Source organism: Antechinus flavipes, chromosome 3, assembly GCF_016432865.1.
Source record: "Antechinus flavipes isolate AdamAnt ecotype Samford, QLD, Australia chromosome 3, AdamAnt_v2, whole genome shotgun sequence".
NCBI classification, from domain to species: Eukaryota; Metazoa; Chordata; class Mammalia; order Dasyuromorphia; family Dasyuridae; genus Antechinus; species Antechinus flavipes.
Window position 1 is genome coordinate 238,935,196 of NC_067400.1, and position 26,745 is coordinate 238,961,940.

At 30.7% G+C, this 26,745-nt stretch overlaps 1 protein-coding gene across 1 annotated transcript in view; it reads right to left on the bottom strand.

Moving 5' to 3' along the window:
* The window catches only part of LOC127557851 (lipase member I-like), a 43,114-nt gene extending 18,169 nt beyond the window's left edge, over positions 1–24,945 (bottom strand). The window contains exons 1-5 of the mRNA XM_051991137.1: positions 24,547–24,945; positions 14,434–14,542; positions 11,413–11,514; positions 8,032–8,121; positions 6,041–6,208 (exon numbers count right to left, since the gene is read on the bottom strand). Coding sequence (XP_051847097.1) covers positions 6,041–6,208; positions 8,032–8,121; positions 11,413–11,514; positions 14,434–14,542; positions 24,547–24,945 — 868 coding nt within the window. The remainder of the gene's footprint in view (positions 1–6,040; positions 6,209–8,031; positions 8,122–11,412; positions 11,515–14,433; positions 14,543–24,546) is intronic.
* Between the last annotated feature and the right edge of the window lie 1,800 nt (positions 24,946–26,745).

Here is a 26,745-nt window from a genome sequence, read left to right on the forward strand (position 1 = left end):
CATGTGTCACTGAAAAGCTCCAGAACTATGGAGGTAACCAACCACCATTTTGCTACCATCCCAGACTAATACTCATCATCAGGGAAAGAACTCTTGGCAGTTGCTTCTGTGGGTACTGTAGCACCTGACTCTTTAGCAGCCACAATTAATGAAGACCAGAAAACAAAGTTCTCATTACAAAAATCCTTGGCATTGTCAAATGTTTCCATAGCAATATCAGTAGAAATGATATTATGGAAAATGCACTATCATATGCTTCATTGCTGCACCCAAAGGACGTTAGGGCCTTTCTATCTGATTTGGAATTGAAATTTATCAATTATATTGGATCCTCATGTTAAAATGTGAGTTCCTTGAGAAGGAATGGTTTCCTTTTTTATGTATACCCCTAGGGCTTAGTATATATTTGAAAACTGCTTTTTTCATTCACTAATTTATAAGAAACAAATAATAAATATAAGAAATACAAAGAAACATAAAAGGCATAACGGTATGAGACAAAGTAAATGAATCAATCCACGAATGTTTGTTAACCTATTATCTTCAAGGTCTTTGCTAGGTATTTGAATGTTATCATTCAATTGTTCAGTCATATCTAGCTCTTTGTAATCCCATAGACCATAGTATTCCAAGTCCATCTATCCTCCACTATGTCTTGAAGTTTGACCAAGGTCATATTTGTTTTTTCCATATATGTACCCATCACATTCTCTTCTGTCCCCTTTTTCTTTTGCTTTCAGTTTTTCACAATATCAGGATCTTTTCCAATGAGTCTTGCTGTTTGGATGTTATGTGATCAAAGTATTTAAACTTCAGCTACAATATTTGACTTTCTAGTGAATAATCTGAATTAATTTCTTTATAATTGATTTGATCTTCTTGCTGTTTCAAATTGCTCTACAAAGTATTCTCCAGAACCACAATTCAAAATCATTGATTAAAATATATTGCTACTGGAAAAACCATATCTTTAACCATAGAATCTGACAAGCTTTCTTTTTAATATGCTTTCCAGACATTCTATATTTCTTCAAAGGGCAAGTGTCTTTTAATTTCATGGCTAGACTCACCATCTGCAGTGATCTTAGAGTCCAAAAATGCAAAACCTAACACTGCTTCCATTTCCCCCTCCCCCTTTATTTGCTAGAAAGTGATAGGATTAGTTGCCAAGATTTTAGTTTTTTAATGGTGAGTTTCAAGCCAGCTTTTACAATTTCCTCTTTGACTCTTTTCAAGAGGCTTCTTAATTCCTCTTCATTTTCTGCCATCAGAGAGATGTCATCTATATCTCTGAGATTATTGATATTTCTCCTGGAAACTTAAATTATGGATTTTGATTCATCCAGTCTGATATTTGCATGATGTAGTCTGCATATAAGTAAAATAAAGTTTATAGCATACAGCCTTGTATTAGTGTTTTTTCAAAGTTACACCAGTTATCCCATGTTATCTCTTTGAGGACTTGCCACACTTTGTTGTGATCCATACAGTTAAAAGCTTTAGAGTAGTCAATGAAGCAGAAGTAGATTCTTTTCCCTGGAATTTCCTTGCTTTTTCCAATAATCCAATGAATGTTGGAAATTCTTCTGTCTCATCTAGAACCAACATTTTCTTCTCATAATTCTTGGTTCATATATTGCTGAAGTTTAACTATCAGAATCTTGAATATAACTTTGCTGATATGTGAAATTAGAGTAATTTTTCAGAAATTTGAATGTTCCTAATACCATTCTTTAGGATTGATATAATCTAGTTTAGTGTTTCTAATGACTGTTTAGTTTTCCAAATTTGCTGGCATATTGAATGCAGTACTTTAACAGCATCATCTTTTAGGATTTTAAATAATTAACCTGGAATTCCCTCATGTTATCAGCCTTATGTCAGTAAGGCTTCCTAAATTCCATTTGACTTCATCCTCTTCAATGTCAGGCTCTAGATCAGTAACTACACCATTGTGGTTATTAGTGATTAGTTATTAGTAATCTTTTTAACATAGTTCTTTTGTGTATTCTTGCCATCTCTTCTTTATCTCTTCTGTTTCTATTAAGCCTCTACCATTTTTGTCTTTTATCATGCTCATTTTTTGCATAACATTTTCCCTTTCGATATGTTTTTCTTGAAGAAATCTTTTCCATTATATTATTTTCTTCTATTTCTTTGCATTTTTTCATTTAAGAAAATCTTATTTTGCTATTTTTTGAAAATCTGCAATCAGTTGGGTATATCTTCTTTTTTTCTTTTTTACCTTTTGTTTTCTTTCTTTCCTCAACTATTTGTAAAGTTTCATCAGATTTGTACACAAAGACAAAACACAAACTCCTAATGTCAAAAAAGCTTATATTTATTCTATGGAAAAGAAAAGAATCAAGGCAATATAACTAACTACAGCTATGTAAAATTACAAAATCAAAATTTAAAATATGGAAAAGAAGACCAAAAGAGAACATAAAAATGGACCTTTGGTAGTATGCACTGTAAAAGGAATGATAGCTAATTTGGAATGTTTGGCTTTATGTATATTTTAAAATATTTACTACTTTGCTAATGATTAAGGTTTAAGATAGTTTATAATACATTTGAAATTACTTCAAAATAGAAGAAAATATGGAACTTGATGTTTGTGAGGCTAAATGGAAACAAGCATGCAATTATATTGTTGATAATATTGTAGGCAATCCTAAAGTTTTGGAAAATAATTTGGAGTTGCAAAAATAGTCATACTCTTTGACCCAGTGATTTCCTTTTGGGGCTATCCTGGGGTATTGGTGGGTATATGGGTGAAGCATACTTAACTGAACAAATATATCTATAATTATTTTTCTTATGAAGCACAAAATCTAGAAATAGACTATATAAACAGTTAAAGAAGTACATTTGAATATATTATATTAATATAAAGGCAACTATGATGTAGAGGATAGAGAGTTGATTTCAAAGTCAGAGATCCTTGGGTTCAAATCTTGCCTCTGTTATCACTGGCTATGTGATCAATGACAACTACAAATCAATTAGCCTCTTTGTGCTTTAGAAAATGAAAAGATTATAAGTTTACAGAGCAGGTACTAAGCTTCATTGGTAAAAAAGAATTTTCGCACCTAAGAGACATCTAAATAAAATCATAGATCTAGTTCTTATATTTCCTATATGAATATATTGGAATAATTTGGAGCCATAAAAAGGAATTATTAAAAGGAAACAAAAGTCTTAAAAAGTATATATTAAACAAATATATTTATGTGCTTGTATATGTATGTACATATGCATATCATATACATATATAATCATACATGTATATATTTGTAAATCCAACAAATCTTTATAGGTAGTTATGAATTTAGAAGTCAAAGAGCAAATAAATTACTTTTTTATTTTGTTAAATTGTACATTACAAATTGGTTTTTTTTTATTTTAATGAAAATATAAGGAATTTAACTTGTAGGGTTTTATTCCATTTGTAGTCAGACTTTTGTATCATTATATTTATTAATGCTGTAAAAGTAAATTAAAATAACATCATAATATAATTATGGGCATCATTATGGGCAAGTGAGGGATGAAACCACAAATAGCCTTTCTGTCCCTTAGTAAGCATGTGGTAATAAGAGAATTAGAAAAGATGCTCAGCACATTGCTTTCTACTGTGACCCATTTAAAACACCACACAAACAAAAGTTGTGCTAAATTGGCAGATGTTGTTGAACTCTTCATAGAAAAGTGCATCCAAATCACTAAGATGATACTTACTGAAATCTTGTACTTGGGAATATTAACTTTATAATGAACATATATGCATACCAACTGGGTACAAAAAGAAAAATTCTTTTTCCTCTACATTTGGAGATACAAATTTCCTGAGGATGTGAATTAGCTATTAATAGGAGCATATATAATTCACAATTTCAGGGACAGAGAAATTGCATCTTTGTTGTTCAAATGTAGAACGATTCACTGAGGTCTTACTATGAAGAAAACTTTCAATACTTTGAGCAAATGATTAGTAAATAGTAGGCATTCACTTGTTGGGTTTCAAAGCTAACAACACTCTATGATGTATCAGGAAAATAACTGCTACTCTACCCAAATAGCAACAATTGTTGCCAAAAAAATTAATCTAAGCAGTAAGTGAATGCAAGAAAATAGCATTTGTTAAGTGCCCATGTGTCATGTACTATGTTACATTGTGTATAAATATATACTCATTTGATTCTCATGACATCCCAGTGACCATTTTATAGTTGAGGAAACTGAGGCAGACAGGTTAAATGACTTGTTTGGTCATAAAATGTAGATTATGGAGTCACATTTGAATTCAGGTCTTCTTGATTTGAGATCTGGCACTCTAACCACAGTTACAACTTACTGCCTTCACATGTGAATCTATTCACACAAGTATTATAGCAATTTTACATGTATCCTTTAGTTCCAGAAACCCTATCTCATTCCAAATATATTTATTTCTAAATATGGTTTTATATGTATATGTGTGAATATTCATAATATGTACACATATATAATTCACATATACTTATATTTGTATATGTATATATCAGCATTATGAAGATATCAAAACATCTGAGCATTCAGCTGAATGGGCACCATGATCTCCATAGTTATTGCTCCTCTCATGATCTCTCACTTGGACTATTATGAAAAGTTTCTAGTTGTTGTTGATTTTATTCTCTCCCTTCTAACTTTTCAGACTCATTTAATATTATTTTCAATCTTTCACTGTGCAGTCAAAACAAATTTGACTACTAAATATTCAATGAAGTAATATTCAGCCTCTTTTATCTGTGGACTTACACAAATTATTGTCCATAACTAAAATTCCTGACTTTCAGTATTTATATCTCTAATTGTTAATGCTCTCTCCCTTTTAAAAATACTTTGCTTTTGCTTTATTTTACTTTTGTTAATCTCCTTGAAATTAGGAATTGTTTTATTTTTGTCTTTGTATCCAAGGAGCTTAGTACAATATCTGATAAATAATATAATCTTAGTAAATGTTGAATTTAAATATTAATTTAACTTTAAAATTTATCTTTATTAAATTTCATATTTTAAAAAATAACCATATAACATTTGTCCCAATGCCAGTCTGTTAAGATATTATCTAATTCATCTAGCTTTTTTGTCATTTATTTTATAGACAAAGGGCTGTGCCTGTTATTCAAATTATCGAATAAATGTAAAAATAAAGGGTCAAATACAGATTCTTCTGTCAGTTCACTTAGGATTTCTCTCAAAATGATATTAACTTGTCATGATTTTCTTCCAGCCATTTACCCAGTAAATGCATGGATTCATGCAATTTTATTATCATCTATACTATATCTCTATTTGTTCAAAAGAATGCTAGAAACTTCTCTTAGATGTCTTGCAAGAACTTATGTAAATTTGTTCCAATTTTTCCTCACAAGAACTCTGTAAAATGCTCATAATAGCCATCATTTGTATAGATTATTGAAACTTGACCCTCCTTCATTTTCTCCTTATATCTCTTTGGTATAAATAATGTAAGTATTATATACCCCATTCTTTTTGTCTGTCTATCTATCTATTTATACAGCCCATTTATTTGCTGTTTTCTATTAGGGAAAGTAAGGTTTAAAGACATTGTTGCCTATTCAAATGGGCCTATTTTAGTGTCCATGTGGGCAACTGAACTTGAGACTTCTTTCTCCAAGTCAAATTTATTTTCTTCTATGCCAATATAAGGCCTGTATCACATTATCCAGCATAATAATCCTTTAATTCATCAGTAAGCATTATCAAATACATAATAAAGAATTGGGTACTTTTAAGAAAAAAATCAAACAGAGTTAGAAAAATTTATTTGTTGCCATATCTATCACCAGAATATCACAATGGCAACTACTACCTCTTATGCTGAGATGGAATATCCTAACATTCTTTAAAACCCCTCCTGAAAATTCATATATAAATGCATTGCATTCTACACATCTTCACTTTTGATGAAAATGTTGTCACAAATGAATTATTATCACAAAACACAATATTTGTGTGAAATGATGCTTACCTAGTTTGGGACATGGTTTTGGTTTAAACTCTTCACAAATGGTACATTTTCCTTTCCTATAATCCGTGTATGAATAGCAAGGATATGCAGTTATATCACATTTTGTTTCCAAGGATGTCATGAACAAGTAAACAGCTCTTTGGTGATCACATTTAATAAATGAGGTTCCTGAAAGGAAAAAACATAATGAAGTGAATATTCAGTTAAATTAAAATGTTAATTCTGAATTGTATGCCTTGTAAATAATTGAATGTTGGTTGTAACTGAGATCATAATATTTTGAGCAAGGAAAGAAATATTATTTAAAAAGAAATCCATCTGCAAAATGCTATATTCACAATTAATACTGGAAAAATTCATATGGCAAATGTGTCACATTTTACAAGGGTTTATAGACACATTTAAGCTTTTTATAACTAGAAACAATTTTATTATGGTATAACCATTATGCTAGAGTTCATCTACCTTACAGTGTTTGTATAGTCTTTTATACATATACTAGGAACTTATTACCACCTATATAATTGTTTCAGGGAACAAATGTGTCTGCGTTATGAGAAAAAAGTGAATTTGTGTCAACAATTCTTTCCCAATTCCAAAAATCAGACTTTATCACAGGCATGTTGGCATTCATTCAGTCCATGATGATGTGGTAACATAATGAGACTAAGATTAGTTATTTCCTCCCTTTGCCATTTACCATATCCATAGTAGCTAATTGCTATCTATTTTGTCAACTGTAGATTTGGAAATACAGTGAATTTCAGAGGTCATCTAATTTTAAACCTCTCATTTTTTACAAATAATGAAGCTAAAATATAGAAAACGTAAATGACTTTCCTAAGCCACATATCTGTGATAAAGAGGAAAGATTTGGACTTACAGCTTCTCATTCTAAATCCTTCACTCTTTCCTTGTACCAAACTGGATCTAGAGTGTAGTGAAAATGTAACAGGAAATACATTTTGATAATGAGACTGTTGAATGCGAGTATGAACAGGCAAACCAGCTATTGTTATGGCTCAGATATTTTCATTCAATTCTAATTTTAGATAGTTAATATATATGTAGTGTTTAATATTTGTTGGTTAATCATGAACTCACAAATGAATTTTTATTAATAAAATGATGATAGTCACATTCTAATAGTAAATCTATGTTCATTCTGATATTAAACTCATTAGTACAATCAATTTTATTAAATACTTGCTAAGTGCATATTAGGTATTTATTAAATGTATGTAGAGCACTATATTATTTGTGTAATACCAATTCAAGTATCATAGCATTTTGAAGATTTTCAAAAACTACATTAAATAGCTTGAGTTATTTTGTAATCATACATTGAAACCTCTTACTTTAGTACAGAATTCTAATTAAAGCAAAGCCTATCTTGGATATTAGGCAAAATATTTAAAAGTGGCATTTATTATGGAAGAACTCCATTATAATATCACTTACCATTGATCTACATTGAAGACTACAAAAAGACCCCTACAGTGAAGAATAGCTAATCAGTCAACAAGTATTTGTTAAGTGCTTACTATGTTCCAGGAACTATGTTAAGTAGTGGGGATATAAAAAGAAGCAAAATACAGTCCTTGTCCTCAAGAAGCTCATAATCTAATGGAGAAAATGACCAGCAAGCAAAAAAGATACAAAAAAGCTACAAGCAGGAAAAATAGAAAATAATTAAGAAAATTGGGAAAAACTTCCTGTAGAAAATGAGATTTTACTTAGAATTTAAAGTCAGAGAAGCCAGTAATTAAATTTGAGGATAGAGTATATTCCAGACATAGGAAACAGCCAGATAAAATTCCCAGAGCCAAGAATTTTTAGGAAACAGATCAGAGTTGCTGGGTCAAAGGCTATGTGACAGGAATAAGGTTGAAGAATACTGGGAAAGAGTCTATATTTTCAAATTATATTTCTAATCTAATCTAAACTTAAACATAAAACTACTTTTTCTCAATAAAGTATCAATGATTTACCTGAAAATATTGATTTCGGGCAGCCAGGTTGAGTTTTTCCTCCATTTGGATAAAAATCTATATGTCCCAAAGGTTGTTTGATTCCAAGAGCTAAAGAAAAAGCAGTTATAAAATTTAAAGAAAAAAAACCAGACATACCACATACAGAAAAAACTGATTAATTTAAAATAATAAGTAAATCAAATATACAATTTAAAAGCCTTGCATAATACCATCATTTAAATAAAAAGGATAATTTTATGACATGAATAAAAAAATCAACCATCAATCGTTTTCAATTCTTTGTATATTTTTCACTATTTTTCTAATGCAACATGAGCAATATTTACTCTGTCTCTCTTCCACTTCCACTCATTGTTTCTAATTTTTCCATTTAGGATTGTCCACTTGACAATCTTTTGAATACAGTAAAGTAATTATCTTATTGCCTCTAAATCTTCAGAGTAATACCTTGCTTCTTTTCTTTTCTTTTTTATTATTAAAGCTTTTTATTTTCAAGATATATGCATAATTTTCAACATTCACCCTTGCAAAACCTAGTGTTCCGAATTTTCCCTTCCTTTATCCCTCCCTTCCCTAGACAGCAAATAATCCAATATCTGTTAAAAATGTGCAGTTCTCCTATATATATTTCTACAATTATGCTGCATAAGAATAATCAGATTAAAAAGGAAAAAATGAAAAAGAAAACAAAATGAAAGCAAACAACAACAACAACAAAAAAGAGTGAAAATAATGTGTTGTGATTGATATTTAGTTTTTGTAATACTCTCTCTGGGTGCAGATGGTTCTCTTCCCCACAAGCTTATTGGAACTAGCCTGAATCATCTCATTGTTGCAAAGAGCCACGTGTCAGAATTGATCATCATATAATCTTGCTATTGAAATATACTATGATCTGGTTCTGCTCACTTCCTTAGCATCAGTTCATGTAAACCTCTCTAGGCCTCTCTGAAATCATCCTGCTGATCACTTCTTATAGAAGAATAATATTCCATAACACTCATATACCATAACTTATTCAGCCATTCCCCAATTGAGCTCAACCTATTTGTTAATTTTTTTTATTTGACTAGAAATAATTGTAATTTCTTCATCTGCAAATTGTCTTTTCATATCTTTTGACCACTTATTAATTGGAAAATTGCTTGAATTCTTATAAATTTGAGTCAATTCTCTATATATTTTAGAAATGAGACCTTTATCAAAACTCTAAAATGTAAAATTTCCCCCCAGTTTATTGCTTTCCTTCTAATCTTGTCTGCATTGGTTTTGTTTGTACAAAAACCTTTTAATTTAATACAACTAAAATTATCCATTTTGTATTTAATAATATACTCCAGTTCTTTAGCCACAAATTCCTTCCTTTTCTACATGTTTAAAAGATAAACTCTCCTTTGCTCTTCCAATTTGCTTATAATATTACTCTCTATGTCTAAATCATGAATCCATTTTGACTTGATCGATATAGGGCATTAGATGTGGGTCAATGTCTAGTTTCTGCCATACTAATTTCCAATTTTTCCAGCAATTTTTCTCAAATAATGAGTTCTTATTCAAAAAGCTGGGATTTGGGGTTTGTCAAACACTAAATTACCATAGTGATTGACTATTGGGAACCTAACTTATTCCATTGATCAACAACTCTATTTCTTAGTTAATACCAAATGGTTTTGATGACTGCTGCTTTATAATAAAATTTTAGGTCTGGTACAGCTAGGCCACCTTCATTTGAATTTTTTCATTAATTCTCTTGAAATTTTGAACCTCCTGTTCTTCCAGATGAACTTTGTTGTTATTTTTTTTTCTAGTCTGTAAAATAATTTCTTTGATTTGGTATGGCACTGATTAATTTATTAATTAGGTAGTATTAGTAATTAGTAATTAGGTAGGTGATTAATTTAGGTAGTATTGTCATTTTTATTATATTAGCTTGGCCTACCCATGAGAACTTCATATTTTTCTAGTTGATTAGATCTGACTTTATTTTTGTGGAAAGTATTTTGTAATTGTATTCATATAGTTCCTGACTTTGCCTTGGAAGGCAGACTCCCAAATATTTTATATTATCTACAGTTATTTTAAATGGAATTTCTCTTTGTATCTTTTGCTGCTGGACTTTGTGATATATAAACATGCTGATGATTTATGTGAATTTATTTTGTATTCTGAAACTTTGCTAAAATTGTGATTTTTTTTTCTTATAGCTTTTTAATCGATTCTCTGGGATTCTCTAAGTATATCATTTGCAAAGAGTGATAATTTGGTTTCCTCATTACTTAAGAGGCCTACATATAGTGGGGGAACTCTGGGCTAGCAGGTCTTATACCTTACCCAGAGTTCCTCCACTTTCTGAGGCCCTCTACAACTTCATTCCTCCACTAAAACCAAGGCTGGTCCAGAGATCCTCCAGAGAGCTAGTCTAGATGCTTCATTTTGGCTCCCAAACAGAAATGCTAGAAAGCAGGACACTACAATTACCTACTCTAATTCCTTCAATTTATTTTTCTTCTCTTATTGTCAAAACTAACATTTCCAACACAGTATTGAATAGTAATGGTGATAATGGGCAACATTGTTTCAATCCTGATCTTATTGGGAATGGTTCTATTTTATTCCCATTATATATGATGCTTACTGATGGTTATAAATAGATGCTATTGATCATCTTAGGAAAATTCTATTTATTTTTATGCTCTTTAGTGTTTTAGTAGGGGTTTGGATTTTGTCAAATGTTTTTTCTGAATCTATTGAAATAGGCATATGATTTTTTTTAGTTTGCTTATTGATATAGTCAATTATGCTAATAGTTTTCCTAATATTGAACCAGCCCTGCATTCCGGATATAAATCCTACTTGGTCATAGTGTATTATCCTGGGGATAACTTGCTGTAATTTTTTGATAATATTTTATTTAAAATTTTTACATAATATTCATTAGGGAAATTTGTCTATAATTTTCTTTCTTTGTTTTAACCCTACTTGAATACTTTGTTTCTTCAACTGATGTATGCATGATATGATCTTTATGTCCTTCATTACCTTTATCATTGTTTTCTGAACATTCTCTAGACTATACCTGTCCTTAGTAAAATATGATATTTAGAACTGAACAAAATATTCAGTTGTGGACTAAACAACACAACACAAAAATTCTATAAATGCCTTTGCTAAATTTTGTTACTCACATTCAGTTCTAATTAAATTATCTGCTTTAAGTTAAAAAAATCATGTTACAAAATAAGCATATTTAATTTATATAGAATCACACAATTAGGTCCACTCAATGCATCTAAGGTTCTACTTTTTTCTATGAGCCAAGAATTTCTGTTATTGCTTTCATAGTTAAAGGAAAGCAAAAATTATATAATTTACTATTACCATTGCTATCAGAATGAATGACATCAACAAATTGTGCATCAGTATAATCTAATCTTTTATGTGGTGGTTTTTGAGAAAAAAATGGACCTGCAGGATCAAGACCTGAAATGCAAAAAAGAAAATTTTCATTATAGCAATTTTAATTTCAGAGCAAATTAAAAAAATACACTTAATTATTTTTTATTGTTTAGTTGTGATTTTATTGATATAGGGAGCTTGACAGATGTGGAGTCTTTAAACACTGGTGAAAGTCTACAACTCATTTATAATTTAAAGAGGTATCAGTTTGTAAACTACAAATTCTATTAATCTGTATGTCTTTAGTGTAGGTTCAAGAAAGAACTATGTGCTTACCACCATAAAAAAACTACATTTTTCTGAGGTGTTCTACTTGTTCAATCATTTTGACAAAATATCTGAGAAGAAATCAGAAGATGCTAAGAATAATCCCAAACTCACTTTAAGTGAGACAAACTTCTCAATACTTAGTTCAATCATATCTAGGATATGATAATCATGCATATGACCTAAAAAGGCAACACATAAAGTTTCTACTGAAATATTCATTTCTACATATATTTGTATGTATCCACTGGTATACAGACTCAAGGTATCCAATGATAGACCATTCATAAACATTAAAACACCATTCATAAACCCAAAACATGATTTTTGTCCAATAACTAATGAATTAACATTTTATTGGAGAAGCAAACCACAGAAATATAGAAATTCTCATGACAAATGAAATGGAATGTATAAATAATGCAGTGAAATAAAGGGTTGGATTTATTCTCTTTGATGAAATAAGGAATTAGTTTTATCATTTAAAAATTACTATGAAGAATTTGACAAAATTCACCAATGTATATATTTATAAATACACACACATATATGTGTTTATCATGTACTATATATACATGTACAGATACATATATTTCAAAGGAGTAGTCACAAAATTTCCCAATTGGATGATAACTTAAAAGACCACTTAGTCCAACCTTAATAAGAAACTAATCCAATAAAAGTAGGCTAACAAAAGTGTCTTTTTGGATTTGGGTATATACTATTCTGTATATACCTATATATAGAATAATTCCTATTCTAAAGCAAGATCTATGAACCAATGGAACCTATGGTTCCATTTAGTTGCAACTTCCTGAATGTCCTATTTCCATTTATGGTGAGAATATTGACATTAGTCTTAACAATGAGCATTTCTTTAATAGCTACTTAATGTGCCAAAAACTGTACTGGTGAAAATGAAAAGTTTTTGCTCTGAAAGAGCTTACATTTGGATATGCATGTACACATAAAAAAATTTTAAATTATATATAAAATAAACATATATATATGGTTGGGGGTAATTCAGAAGTTACTTGTATTTTCCCCTTATTATTGACAAAGATCTCACATTAAAAATATAAGTAACTAAATAAAAGTTTAGCAACAATAGATCTGGAGAACAGATCAAGAAGAAAAAAAAAATAATTGAACTACATGAAAGCTGTGATCAAAAAAAGAACCTTGACACAATAATGCAAGAAGTTATCCAAGAAAATTGTCCTAGAGTTATAAAATAGGAGGGGAAAGTAGAAATAGAAAAAAAAAACTATTTATCAGCACCTTATCCTACATGGAAAGCACATTGGGAATATTATTTCTAAATTTCAAAGCCTCCAGATAAAAAAAAATTACAAGAAATAACAAAAACAACAAAAACCTAGTTTAATTATTCTGGAGGTACAAGTAGAATTGTACAGAATTTATCAGCAGCCTCAATAAAAAGACAACTAGTCTTGAAAAAATATATATCCACAATTAAAAGAACTAGGCCTGCAGTCAACAATATTATATCCAGCAAAGCTAACTATAATATTAAATAAACAAAAAGAACATTCCATGAACTTTCAGATTTTCAGGATTTTGTCTGAACTTAATAAAAAATTTAATACACAAGAGCCAATATCAGAGATTAATCTCAAGGGACTCAACATGGACAAACTGTTTATGTTTTGAACATGGAAATTTACACCAAATCTTAAAGACTGACATCGATAATTGGTAGCTAAAAAGAAATATTGCTGCAGAACTGAGTATGATTTGAGTCTAAAAAGCAAAACTGTCTAATAAAAGATAAAAATAGTAATGATGCTACATGAATGAAGTGTAGGGGAAGAACCTATACAGAGGCATTAGAAAGCATGAGAGGGCTGGTAGTTCTGAAAACCTACTAACATAAAAAGATAAGGAGGGAAGGGATAGAATTAAGTGAGATATAGAAGGTATGTAGATTTATGGCAGTGGGAGAAGATGTGTAGATTAAGGGGAAAGGGAGAGAGGGAAGGAAAGGATGGAGGGAGAAGATAAAGGAAGGATCCATGGGTGGGGGGAGGTTAAGAAATATCAAGACAAGTCAAGGAACAGAACTAAAGTAGAAGAGTTAGCAAGGGTAGAAAAATAAGAGATATATACACAAACACTATAATTCAGGAGTAGAATTCCTTAAGAAAAAAGTAAGACTAGTTATCAGTGATCTCAGACAAAGTCAAACTTATAAGTTTAATCACGGGATGAATCTATATTATTTATTAGCCATATTAATATTTTTTGAGATATTTGTCTATATATGTATAAATGCCAGTAGGCATGTGTATGTAAATGTATGTATGTGAAATACACACACACACACACACACACACACACACACACACACACAAATATATATACCCATGCTTAATGATAGTCTGCTTGGGGCTGGTGGGGTAGGAATGAAAAAGGAAAAAATAAAAATTAAAAGTGCACAGAAAAGAACAAAAAACAACCTATAAGGATATATGCATATGTTTTCATAAACAGAAATTTATTGTTACATATTTTGAATACTCCCTGATGTTCTGGGCACATGACAAAGTTTTGTTTTGTTTTTTTCTTTTTCTGTTTTTCTTTTTCTATTTTTTCTTATTATGCATTTAAATAAATATTATTTTTTACAAACAAAAACAAAAACAAACCTCTTACCTGTAATTCTTCCTAGTTGGCCCTTAAACATTTGTCCAACAAATCCACTTATATGAGCCCCCAGGCTCACTCCTATAAAGTGAAAAGAATCAAGAGAAGCTCCAAATTTCTGAAATTAAAGAACAATAAAAACAAGGAACTTTGTTATGGTTTTTATAAAAAGTGATTTTGAAATAAATATTGTGATTGAACATCTCAAGTTCTAAGAAGCTACATGTTATATGTTCAATTCTAGTTATCAAAAGATAAAATGATGGGGAACTAAGTTGGAGGAGTTTCTCAAAACTTTAAAATAATATACCACATCAAATTCAAGAGCAACACAGATAACAAAAAAAAATAGAAGTGAAACTTTCTTTCTCAGCCCAAGAAAACGTAGGGGATTTTGAAATATATGACACTGAGGTGAGTGCATGTGTTTCAGCTATCCTAGCTGAATATTATAGTATAGCTATATTATATAGCTATATATAAACTATATACATATATATATACATATACATATATATATATATATAATAGGGGGGAAGAGAGAGGGGAGAGAGAGAATTCTGAAGAATATAATTTTTAAAATAAAATTAGTCAAATATAGGCATCTGCTATAAAACCTCACTCAAAAGATCTTACAAAGCAAAATTGGTTAAACGGCCAAAGGTACAAACTTTACTGATAAAAATGAGGCCCTTAAAAAAGTAGATTGAGCAATAGGGAAAGAAGGAAGGCATATGAGCAAAGATTGCCACCAAGAATAGCTTACCTATCAAAACTGACTATAATTCTTCAGGGAAAATGGGATATTTAATGAAATAGAATTTGCAAACATTCTTGATGAAAATACAAGAGATGAACAGAATATCTGACATTCAAACAGGAGACTCAAGAGAAGCATAAAAAAGTAAATATGAAAGGGAAATAATATGGAACTCAATAATATTAAACTGTTCACATTCTTATTTGGGAAGATGATACAACTTTTAAGAACTTTTTGATTTATTAGGGCAATTAGTAAGGGTATATATAGACTGGGGACATATGCATGAGTTAATAATGTTGGGATTGTCTCCAAAAAAATAAAGAGGTGAGAAAGAGGATTGAATTAGGAAAAGGGGGAAAGGAAAGAAAGAATGGGAAAGGTTATCTCACATAAAAGATGCTAAAAGAAGCATTTTTACAGAGGGCAATATGGTGGAGTAGGAGCTGGCAGTGCTTTAACCTCTTATCTGAACTGATTCAAAGAGACATGTGCGTGCGTGCATTTGTGTACACTCAGTTGGGTATAAAATTTTATCTTATTGAATAGTGAAGTAATAAGAAAATGAAATAAAAGAAAAGAGGCATAGTGATGAGAGGGAGGGCAGATTAAGGGAGTCAATGATCAGAAGCAAAGTGGACTTTTGAGGATGGACAAAATAAAGAAAGAGAGGAATAAACAGAAGAAAATGGAAGCAAATACACAGTCAGTCAATCTGAGAGTGTGAATGGAATCAGCTCATCTATAAAATGTAAGCAGATAGCAAAATGGGTTAAAAATCAGAATTCACCAATATGTTGTTTATCAGAAATACACTTGATACAGAAAGACTATACTAAGTTAAAATAAGGGGCCAGAGCAGAATCTATTATGCTTCCACTTTTTTTAAAGCAACAGGAGCAATAATGATCTCAGACAAAACAAATCAAAAATAGACCTAATTATCAGGAGTAAGAAGGGAAACAATATTTTGCTAAAAGGTATCAAAGATAATGAAATGATGCTAATACTACATACAGATGTGGCAAATAGCATAGCATAGAAATTCCTAAAGGAAAAATTAAATGAGTTACTGAGGGAAATAGAAAGCACAACTATACTAATGGTGGACCTCCACTTTCCATTCTTAGAGCTAGATAAACTTAATTATAAAGCAAATAAGAAAGAAATAAACAGATCAATATTTTAGAAAATGTAGATATGATAGAGAAAATTGAATGAGAATAGTAATTAATATGCTGTTTTTTTCTTAGCTGTACATGATCCCTTTGCAAAAATTGAACATACATTAGGATATGAAAGTTTCACAAATAATTGCAGAAAAGTAGAAATGTTAAGTGCACCCTTCTCTGACCATAATGTAATAAATCATATTCAATAAATCTTGAAGGCATAAATAAAAAGTTAATGGGAAATGAAATAATCTACTTCTAAATAATGAGTTGAAAAAATGAAAGAAAATTTAAAAAAACATTAAAGACAATGGAAACAATGAGATAACATTAAAATTTGTGGATGCAAAGAAGTATTTAAGGAATATTTATATATCTAAATGCTTACATTAATAAAAGGAGAGAGAGAAAGAACAGCTCAATGAATTGGCATGCAACTAGAAAACTAGCAAAAGAACAACTTAAAAATTCTCAATTAATAAACTAAAATAAAAATCCTGAAAAAATAAAGAGGAGATTAACTGAAAGTAAAAAAAAAAATGAACTAAGAGCGGGATTTTGAAGAAAATAATTAGATAAACATTGGGGTAATTTGATTCAAGAAAGGAAAAGAGATAACCAAATTACTGGACAAGATAAATGCAACACCAATGAAGATGAAATTATAGAAATTATTAGGGGCTATTTTGCCTAATAATATACCAACAAAACTGACAATCCGAGTGAAATTGATAAATGTTTACAACATTATCAACTGTTTAGATGAATAGAAGAGGAAATAGAATACTTAAAGAAGTTTTTCTTATAAAAAGAAATTGAAAAAAAAATACAAGAGAACTCCATAAGAAAAAAAAAAAAGGTAGGACCAGGTTAATTTTACAAATTAATTCTATCAATCATTTTAAAAATAATTAATCCAATATAAAATGCATTATTTGAAAAAATAATTAAAGGAGGGATCTGACCAAATGTCATCTATAATACAGATGTGGTTTTGATACCATAACAATCAAATATTCTAAGAATTATGTTTTAGAGTGAGAAAAAGAAACATCTCAAAAATATCAAGGAAATCAAGGTGGGGGAAGTGAAAAAAGGAGGCCTAGTCACATCCAATTTCAAACTATATTACAAAGCAATAATCATTAAAAATAATCGGTACTATCTAAGAAATGGAACTGGAATAGATTGGTACCAAATATTCAGTAGTAAATGCACATAATTTAGTGTTTGATTAACACAAAAAATACAAGATTTAGAGACAAGAATTCACTACTTGAGAAAAACAATTCTGGGAAATCTAGACAACAATAAAGTAGACAATAAACAGATAATCGATAATCAATAAACGGATATCAAGATCTCACACAATGTACTAAGATAAAGATAAAATGGGCAAATGCTTTAGAGATAAAGGTGATATATAATTAGATGAACATGGAAAAAGTTACTCATCATATCTAGGATAAGGGAAGAATTTATATCCAAAGAAGAGATGGTGAAGATCTTGGGAAGTAAAATGGATAATTTCTAATTACATGAAATTAAAAAGGGTTTGCACAAACAAAATCAATTAAGCCAAAATTTGAAAGACAGCAGAAACTGGATTTTATTTTCTTCAAGTTTCTATGATCAAGGTCTCCTTTTTCAAGCACAGAGGGAACTGAATCAATATAAAAAGCATTTCCCAATTGTAGATCAAAGAATATGAGTAGGGCTTTTTAAGAAGAAATGAAAGGTCTCAATAGTCATAAGATAAAATGCTCTAAATCACTGATAATTAAAGAAATGCAAATTAAACTAACTGAGATTACTACCTTTAATCTGACATATTGACTAACATTGATAAAGAAGGAAAATTACAAATGCAAAAAGGTATGTAGAAAATAGCTACAGTAATATAATGTTGGTAGAATTGTGAACTAACTCAACCATTCTTCAGACCTATTTAAAACTTTGCTCAAAGGGCTATAAAACTGTGCATACTCTTTGACCCAAAAAATCAATATTAGGTCTATATTCCAAAGAAATATGAGAAATTGGAAAAAGATCTACATGTACAAAAATATTCAAAGACTTTTTTTGTGGTGGCAAAAATCAGAAATTTTGAGTAATGGCTGAATATGTTGTAACATATAATTGTTTGGAATACTATTGAGTTAGAAAACCTATATGAATTGATGTAATATGAAGTGAGCAGAACCATGAAAACATTATACAAAGTAATCACAATGATAATTAGCAAGAAAAGATCTAACTACTCTGATTAATATTATGATCCAAGAAAATTCCAAAAGACTAATGATGACTAATATTATCCAGCTTCAGAAAAAGAACTAATGAACTCTGAGTGCAGATTGAAGTATCCTCTTTTTTATTTTGATTTTTTGCAACAAGGCTAATATGAAAATATATTTTGTATGACTTCACTTGTATAAATCATATTGCTTGCCTTTTTCAATCAGTAGAAGAGGATCTCAGGAAAAATTTGGAACTCAAAATTTTAAAGGTGAATGCTTAAGATAATTACTAATTTAAATTTATTAAAACATATGACAATAAAAAACAAATTAGGCATCATTTAAAAATTACTGCCTTTCTTTAAACATTTTAAAATAATATATTTAAATTATATTCTTTTTTCACATATTTATTATGTTATCATATCCCCTATACTCTATCATCATCAGTTTTTGCTTGTACCTAATGTAAAAAGAATAAATATTTTTATATTAGTAGAATTTTCATAATTTTGAAGAAATGGTCTTACATTAAGATCTAAGATAAACAAAAATGTGTTTATTTTAGTCTTTTTATAATTAGCTACACAACAAGGAAATATGCAAAACTGATCTAAAAATATGAAAGGATCCTAATTTATTTAAGAGTTAAAAATGAAATTTGTTGTTGTTGAGTTGTTTATCACTCTCTATAATCATATTTAGGATTTTCTTGGCAAAGATACTGAGTAGTTTGCTATTTGTTTCACTAGTTCATTTTACAGATTAGGAATTGAGGTAAACTGGATTAAGTGATTTACCAGGGGTACATAGCTAGTAAGTGTCTGAGGTTTAAATTCATGAAGATAAGGCTTCCTGATTCCTAGCCTAATGCTCTATCTACTATACTATGTAAGTGAAAAAAGTTGTATAAATAAGCCATATAATTCTAGAAGATAGCACTAATGTTACAGTTAATTAATCCTTCTGTTAAAAAAAAGCAAAAAAAAAAAAAAAAAAACCAAAAAACCCAAACTTTCTTTCTTTCTTTTTTTTTTTTTAAGGGCATGTGCTTTATAAAGAAGTAAAGTATAAAAGTTAAATATATGAAAGATATAAAAGAAATAAAATTAATCAGAGAGATGATATTTTATAAAAAGGATTTTATAATTAGGCTAGGAAGAATGCATCCTAACTTGTTTAGATTCATACCAATTCCCATGTTTCCACTCTCAATTTTAACCACAAGATTTTATATTAACAGTACACTAAGAACTGTATGGTAAAATCCTATGTTTGATTGTATTGTTGTAATGGGACTAATGAATTGGTAATTACTGTATTATTTCCACAGGATACGTGCTTGATTACTGCCTTTAAAATGATAAGTGTCAGATTTTCCAAAAAACTGAATTTTCCCATTTATATGAAAAATAGTTGATCATAAGATCCTAAATTTAAAGCCAACAAGAACCTCAATGTCCTCTTGTAGAAAATCCTATTTTATATTTTAGGTATTGTTTGTATTTTTTTCCTCCTCATTACATCGAAAACAATTTTTTTTATATTTGTTTTTAAATCTTTAAGTTCCAGATTCTCTCCCTTAATCCTACAGTCCCCATTAAGAAAGCACATGTGAAGTTATGTAAAACATTTCCATAAGTCATGTTGTAAAGGAAAATATAAATTTCCCTCCCCCAAAAAAGACCCTCAAGAAAAATAAAGTAAAATAGAAAGGAGGAGGAAAAGAGGGAAGGAGGGAGGAAGAGAGAGAGAGAGAGAGAGAGAGAGAGACAGAGAGACAGAGAGATAGCTATAAATAGAGAATATGTTTTAGTTTATATTCAGACACAATCAGTTCTTTCTTTAGATATGGATAAGATTTTTCATCATAAGTCCTTCAGAGTATTTGTGGATCGCTGTTCCTGAGAAATGCAAGGTCATTAACAGCTAATCATCCCAAGACATTGCTATTGCTTTGTACATATTACTTAGCTTGAAGGAGGACTTCCAAATTGTTCTGAGAGCATCCTGCTCATCATTTCTAATAGAACAATAATATTCCATCATAATCACATATCACAGTTTATTCAGCTATTCCCCAATTGATAGGCATCCCCTCAGTTTCTAATGGTTTTGTCCTGAGGAGAGAACTGCTATAAATATTTTTGTACATATAGGTCCTTTCTCTTTTTAAAAATTTCTTTTGGGATTCATATCCAGTAGAGGTATTGTTAGATAGGCCTGCAAAATCCTATTTTAAAGATGTAAAAACTGAGGCCCAATGAAGTCAAATGACTTGCCCAAGATCATACTGTAAATGGTAAGTCTTAGATTCAAATTCAAGTTCAATTACTCCAAATTTAGTGATTTCTCTGCCATTCCAGAATCTATAATTCTTATTAGAATCTGATAGCTTCTGGTCCAACATGTCTGGAAAGAAGACAGAAGAAGTCTTATATGCTGTAAGGGACTCAGATTGTCTTGTACCTTGTAACACAGATTCATCATCTCTAAAATGTTTATTTCTTGACTATCACAATTGATAGACGGTTCTAATTGAGAGAACTTCACATATTATTTTGGGTACACAAGGAGCTCTGGTAATAGCACAGGCGGGGTGGGGGTGGAGTTTCCAATGACCCAAAGGAATTAGTTCCATTGAATGACAAGAGAGGTTGGCTTGGAAAATAAAAATGGGGCCAGAGAGAGTATTCTGAGGTTATAACAATGATCCTAAAAAAATGGGATCAAAGAACTTAATGAAAATTTAAAATGTGGATTTTAGACATAAGCAATTTGGAACAAATCTCTTGATTTTTAAGGAAGAATGACTTTTAAACTTAACAGCACAACCAAAAAGGGCTGATGAGAATAAAGAAAAGCTATGATAAGTAGATGTTGTCTGAAGTATTGTTTTCTATGACCCAAAGACTGCTGGAAAAATGTGTTGAATCCTATTAATAAGGGAAAAGAAGGGAAGTAGGAATGAAGAAGTTTGGGGTTTGCTACTTGCCAAAGTATATGTGTCATCTTCCACTGGAAACATCTAAAGATGGATAGATTTTTCCCAACATTGTAGTAGAAATTTAAACAGAAGCCCAATAAATTAACACAAGAATGGACAATGCTACCGATATAATATGGTGATGCTAGGCAGAATTCCTCTTAGTGTCAGAGATGCACATGATAAGGGAATTTAAAGACTTATTCTTGCAAAGCCAGTCAAATTATTTAGAAGCTCCAGATAGGGATCCTTTTTTAGGTAGTTAAAATATATATATATTACTACAAAGTTAAGTTCCCATTGCAACCAATTCCTTAATTTATGTCTATAAGAGAGATGATAAAACTTTTAAACAATTGAGTTTTATAGACTGAATCTATAACCAAACCACTTTAGGAATAATTAGATCACATCTCTGGGCAGAACCCCAGCCAACTGGCATCAAGACAGTGGTAAAAATCTGAGTTCAAGAACAAGATAGCTTCAATAGCCACTTGAATGCAAATGGATTCTGAAGGTGGAGGAGAAGATATTATGGACACCTGATACCTTGGTTTTATCCTATATCACATTGATGATGTCAAGAATTCCCTCAATAATTAGTATAAAAACTCGTCTATGGAAGAAGGGGGAGGGCAGAGATAAGAAGACCAGAGTGGTAATTGAATGTTCCATGGCAAAGAGGCCCTACGTGCTCAGGGAAATTTCAGAATGAAGCATCAACAGAGGCATGATTTTGAAATCTAGAAAATCAGAAGGGTCTGAAAGGGAGAAAAGTTTAACCAGCTTGAATTCCTTGATTAGGTTCTAAATCTTTATGTAAAGACCTCCATATGGTCTATAAAGGTTTGTATAGATCAAGTTTCATCAAGAGACAGGAAACCAATCTCCCTTTTTTATCCTCTTTCATTTTTGCTTATTCCTTGAAAAAGGTACAATAATACATATGTTGAGTACCAAGCAAGCAGTAATCTTGGTAATCTTTTTGAAATAAACCCTTTGTGCTAAATCTGCAAAACTTTGTCTTTGGAGATGTGTCATTTCTGCCTGTATATGTGGATTTAAGGTTATGTGACTTCTTATGTAAGATCTTGCTACACTAATTGTTTTGAGATGCTTTCCTTTAAGGCATGGATTAGCAAGGGAAAGGACAATCTATACCTCTCCAGAAATCCCAGATGACTTCTCTGGATTGGGGATGTGGGCAATATGTTAAAAATGCATCCCTTTCTGCTTGATAGAAATAGCAAAATTTGCAAGATAGGAGAAGTATAATAGAATTTAATACAGTCTTATGTAACCTAGAATAATGTCACCAATATGTAAAATGCTAGAGATTGTTTTGGGATGCACTGGAGAATGGGATTATAAGTAGACATTCTGTTTTGTCTTATTACATACTTGGAAGCAACCTTATTCCTTTGCTTCTGTGGTCAGAAATGTCTCTTTAAAAACTGAATGAATGAGCACTAATGACCTTTTCCTGTATTTGTGTCATCTCACCAACTGATGACACTTTAAGGGTTATCTCTCCATCTAGCTCCCTACCTTAGACTATGTGGCCCCAAGAAAGAGGTCTAAGGTTTTACTTTTTCCCTTCATATTTTTCAATTCTAGATAAAAAATGTTGAACCTCTGACCCAGGAATTAAACCATGGAATCCAAGAGTGCTGGGATTCAAGCCAGTATTGCATGTAGCTCAGCAGAGAAATCCCAAACAGCAATGGTCTAGGACACTAACCCAACAAGACTTTATACTAAAACTTGGTAAGATTAATTGTATGTAGGAACTGAACTAAACTATTTTTAATTCCTCTCAGTTTCCCAAAGGGTGAGGTATTATTAGGAAGCATTATGTGTTGGAGGAGTTTGTGAGTTTCTTCTTGTTCTATCTTTGAAGTAAATCAATTTTTGATGATTTAAACCAATGGCAGAGAAGAATCTCCAAATTCTGTAATGTATAAGACAATCCTAATAGGAATAAAATTTAATTGACTAGGTCATCAGAGAGAATAGTGAGAACAACCATGTTACACCACAAACCTATGTTTCCCCAGATTTCAAATGCCAAGAAGAAGTAACCTAAGAGTGGAAAAGATTGCACTCCTCCCACAGCCATTGATAACATCTAAAACTCTCTTGGTTTCTCTTCTTTATTGTGCCCAGTTTTTTCTTCCTTCTCAGGATTCTCCTCTTTCTGTCTCCCCATGAGAAATAAAGAGGGACCTGTTCCTTCTGCTTTTATCTGGAAGAACAAAGCACATTCTTACAAGAGTATGGAGTTTCACAGTGAAACATGACTGACAGTGATGCTTGAACCCAAGATTTTAAGGGTAGACCTCTTTTGTTTCCTTTCTGTTTGATAGCATCTTCATGTCAACTGCTCAATATAGCTTAAGACTTACATGACTCAATGGTTCATGATATTTGAGAATTTTCATTTCTTCTTTTTCCTCTGAGAATGTTGTAAACAAGACCCCACAATATTCTAGATCCATGTAAAATTTTTTCTTTATTCACAGTTCTCCCTGCATGACATAATACTATGCAAATATAATTCAGAGTTGTTTTAAAAACATTAAAAATTATGTCTCCTCTACCTTCAATGTGCATGATGTTAACAGTATAGTAAAATAAATGAGCACAAATACACAAATCAGAATAAGATTTAATAACAAGAAAAAAATGAACTCCTAGAAAGAAGGCTGCTAAATTTTTAAAACATTTCATCATTCCAAATATAGTCCATCCCTGGGCCAATTAAAGTTTCATATACAATTATGGTTTTTAAGGATATTGAATCTTTTAATGTAAAAGAAATATATTCATCTTCAAACTTTTGGGTACACCAAACTTACCTGTAATCATGATGACTTCATTGCTATCTCACATGACATAAACATACATGTAGAGACGCCATCATATTTTGTAATAAGCATTATATATTCCAAATGCCAAACTTACCAACATTTTATCAATGTGTTCCTTTAAAAATATGGCAACTTTTCTTGTGTTTTGAACAGCTCTTTGATAAATAAAAGTTGTAGCACCCCAGTTCCAGTCAACTATAATTGTATTCACATCTTTTTTCAGCAAACGTTCAAGAAAGCTAGGAAGCCAGCTTGGGGGTGAGCCTGTTGGTCTGTATCCATGAATAATCCAGACAGTTTTTTTAGTTATGTTGAAGTTAGTATTGAGTGTATAATTCCTTCCAAATACAGGTTCACCACAATTAGTGGTTAGTTTTGTATACATTATCATTGTTGTTTTTAGTCTTGGCTTAAATAGATCAATAAAGGCATCTCCTAAACTCAGATCACTGAATTTAAGGCATCCTGTTCTTTTATCTGAAATATAAAACATCAAAATCAATCAGAAAGTTAACTGAAATGTCTTTTAATTGTAATTGTTCTACAGGAGTATCAACTTAAAAATAGACTCTTAGTGAAACATAAATTCATTCATTTTGATTCCTTTTGTAGTGGAAGGCACAGATTTAATAAGCTTTAATTTCTGAAGAATCTCAATAATTTGTATTTTTTGGCTCATGCCAAACTCTGAGTAGCAAAGAAAATATATATTCAGATTGTTCCTATTTCTCATGTAATCCTTTATTTCCTGGAAAGTGCTGAGTTAACAGAGAATAGATCAAAGGAAATGTTTACCACAATAATAAAGAATATAGAAAAGACTCATGACTGAGACTTTAGACAAGAAAATGTTTCCCTATGGTGAAGAACATTTAATTTAAGATCTAGTACTGTTGCTCTAGATTTATGCCACCATCTTGAGATTCAGACTTCTATATTCAGGTAAAAGATCTTAAGAAAGATTTTTGTTAAGATGTTTAAGCTAGAGAATTTATACAAATCAAGGTGCCTATCATTGTAAGAGACAAGTTTTAAATATATTAAATGAAGTAAAAGAAAAACAGCAAGTAAATAGAAGGGAAAGGGTAAATACATAGATCTACACAAATCTTATAAAAGTCTGTAAAATGAGTACAAAAGAATAGTTTTTTATTAATAAATATTAAAGGTTGAAAGAATGTCAGAAGAAATTTTTATAAGAAAAGAATATTTCCACAAGAACATAAAAGACAATAAAATGTACAAAAGAATTCCAGGAGTGATTGAAAACTTTAATAAAATTGTAAAAGAAATTATAGGATGAAATTAGAACTCAATAAAAACTGAAGAGGAGAACTGATACATTAGAAAAGATACACAGCAAATTTGAAATAAAATTAAACATAAAACATTAAAAATGCATTGAGATGAAAAAAATTAGAACCCAGTCTGACAATAACCAAATTAGAAGAATGTATGTGACATTGTACATTAAAAAGTTGACCTAAACGTTAACAGATTTTAGAAAAACGAGAAATATTTGGGTTTCCAGAAAAACATGATGACACAAAATTTTGAATATCATATTTCAGGAAGACATAAAAGAAAATTCTTGGAAGTACTAAACTAGAGGACTAAATATCTATTACTAGAATCCATAAGATGCCAACAAAAAGGAATCTGAGGTTTAACTTTTCCAGAAATGAAGTTTCCAAAGTTCAAAGCTATCATATCAAAGAAAACAAATTGCAAATGATAGGAAAAAATAGATAACATAGTAAACTCCAGATGGAATTTTCAGGATTATTAATCATCACTGTGAAAGGGATTTTAAAAGTTGGGACATAGAGGAGTGGATTCAAGATGGCATAGAAAAATAACAGACTAATCTAAACCCTCCCAAATTTCTCTCTAACTAACTTTAGATAATGTTTTAAAACTAATTCTGGAATGATAAAAATCTACAAAAGGATGGAGTGAAATTATTTTCCAGCCCAATAAAACTTAGAAGCTCAGCAGGAAAGGTCTATCAAACTGGGGCAAGAGTGGAATATATTCCACCTCAGGTTGCACTAGTACAGATTATGCCACAGGAAACCAGCATCAAACCTTAGGGGCAATTGAATCAGCAGAGACAGCAGGTATTTCCAGAGCTTTCAGTCCAGAAGTGCTAAGGGATGGGATAACTGGTCAAAAGGACATTACAGGGGTCCATGTGCTGGCATTGGTTGCAGGAATTAGTTATTTTACCCATAATCAGATTCGGGTCACAGTCCCAGGGTAAGGAAGAGCACTAGCTCAGCAGGAAATGGGA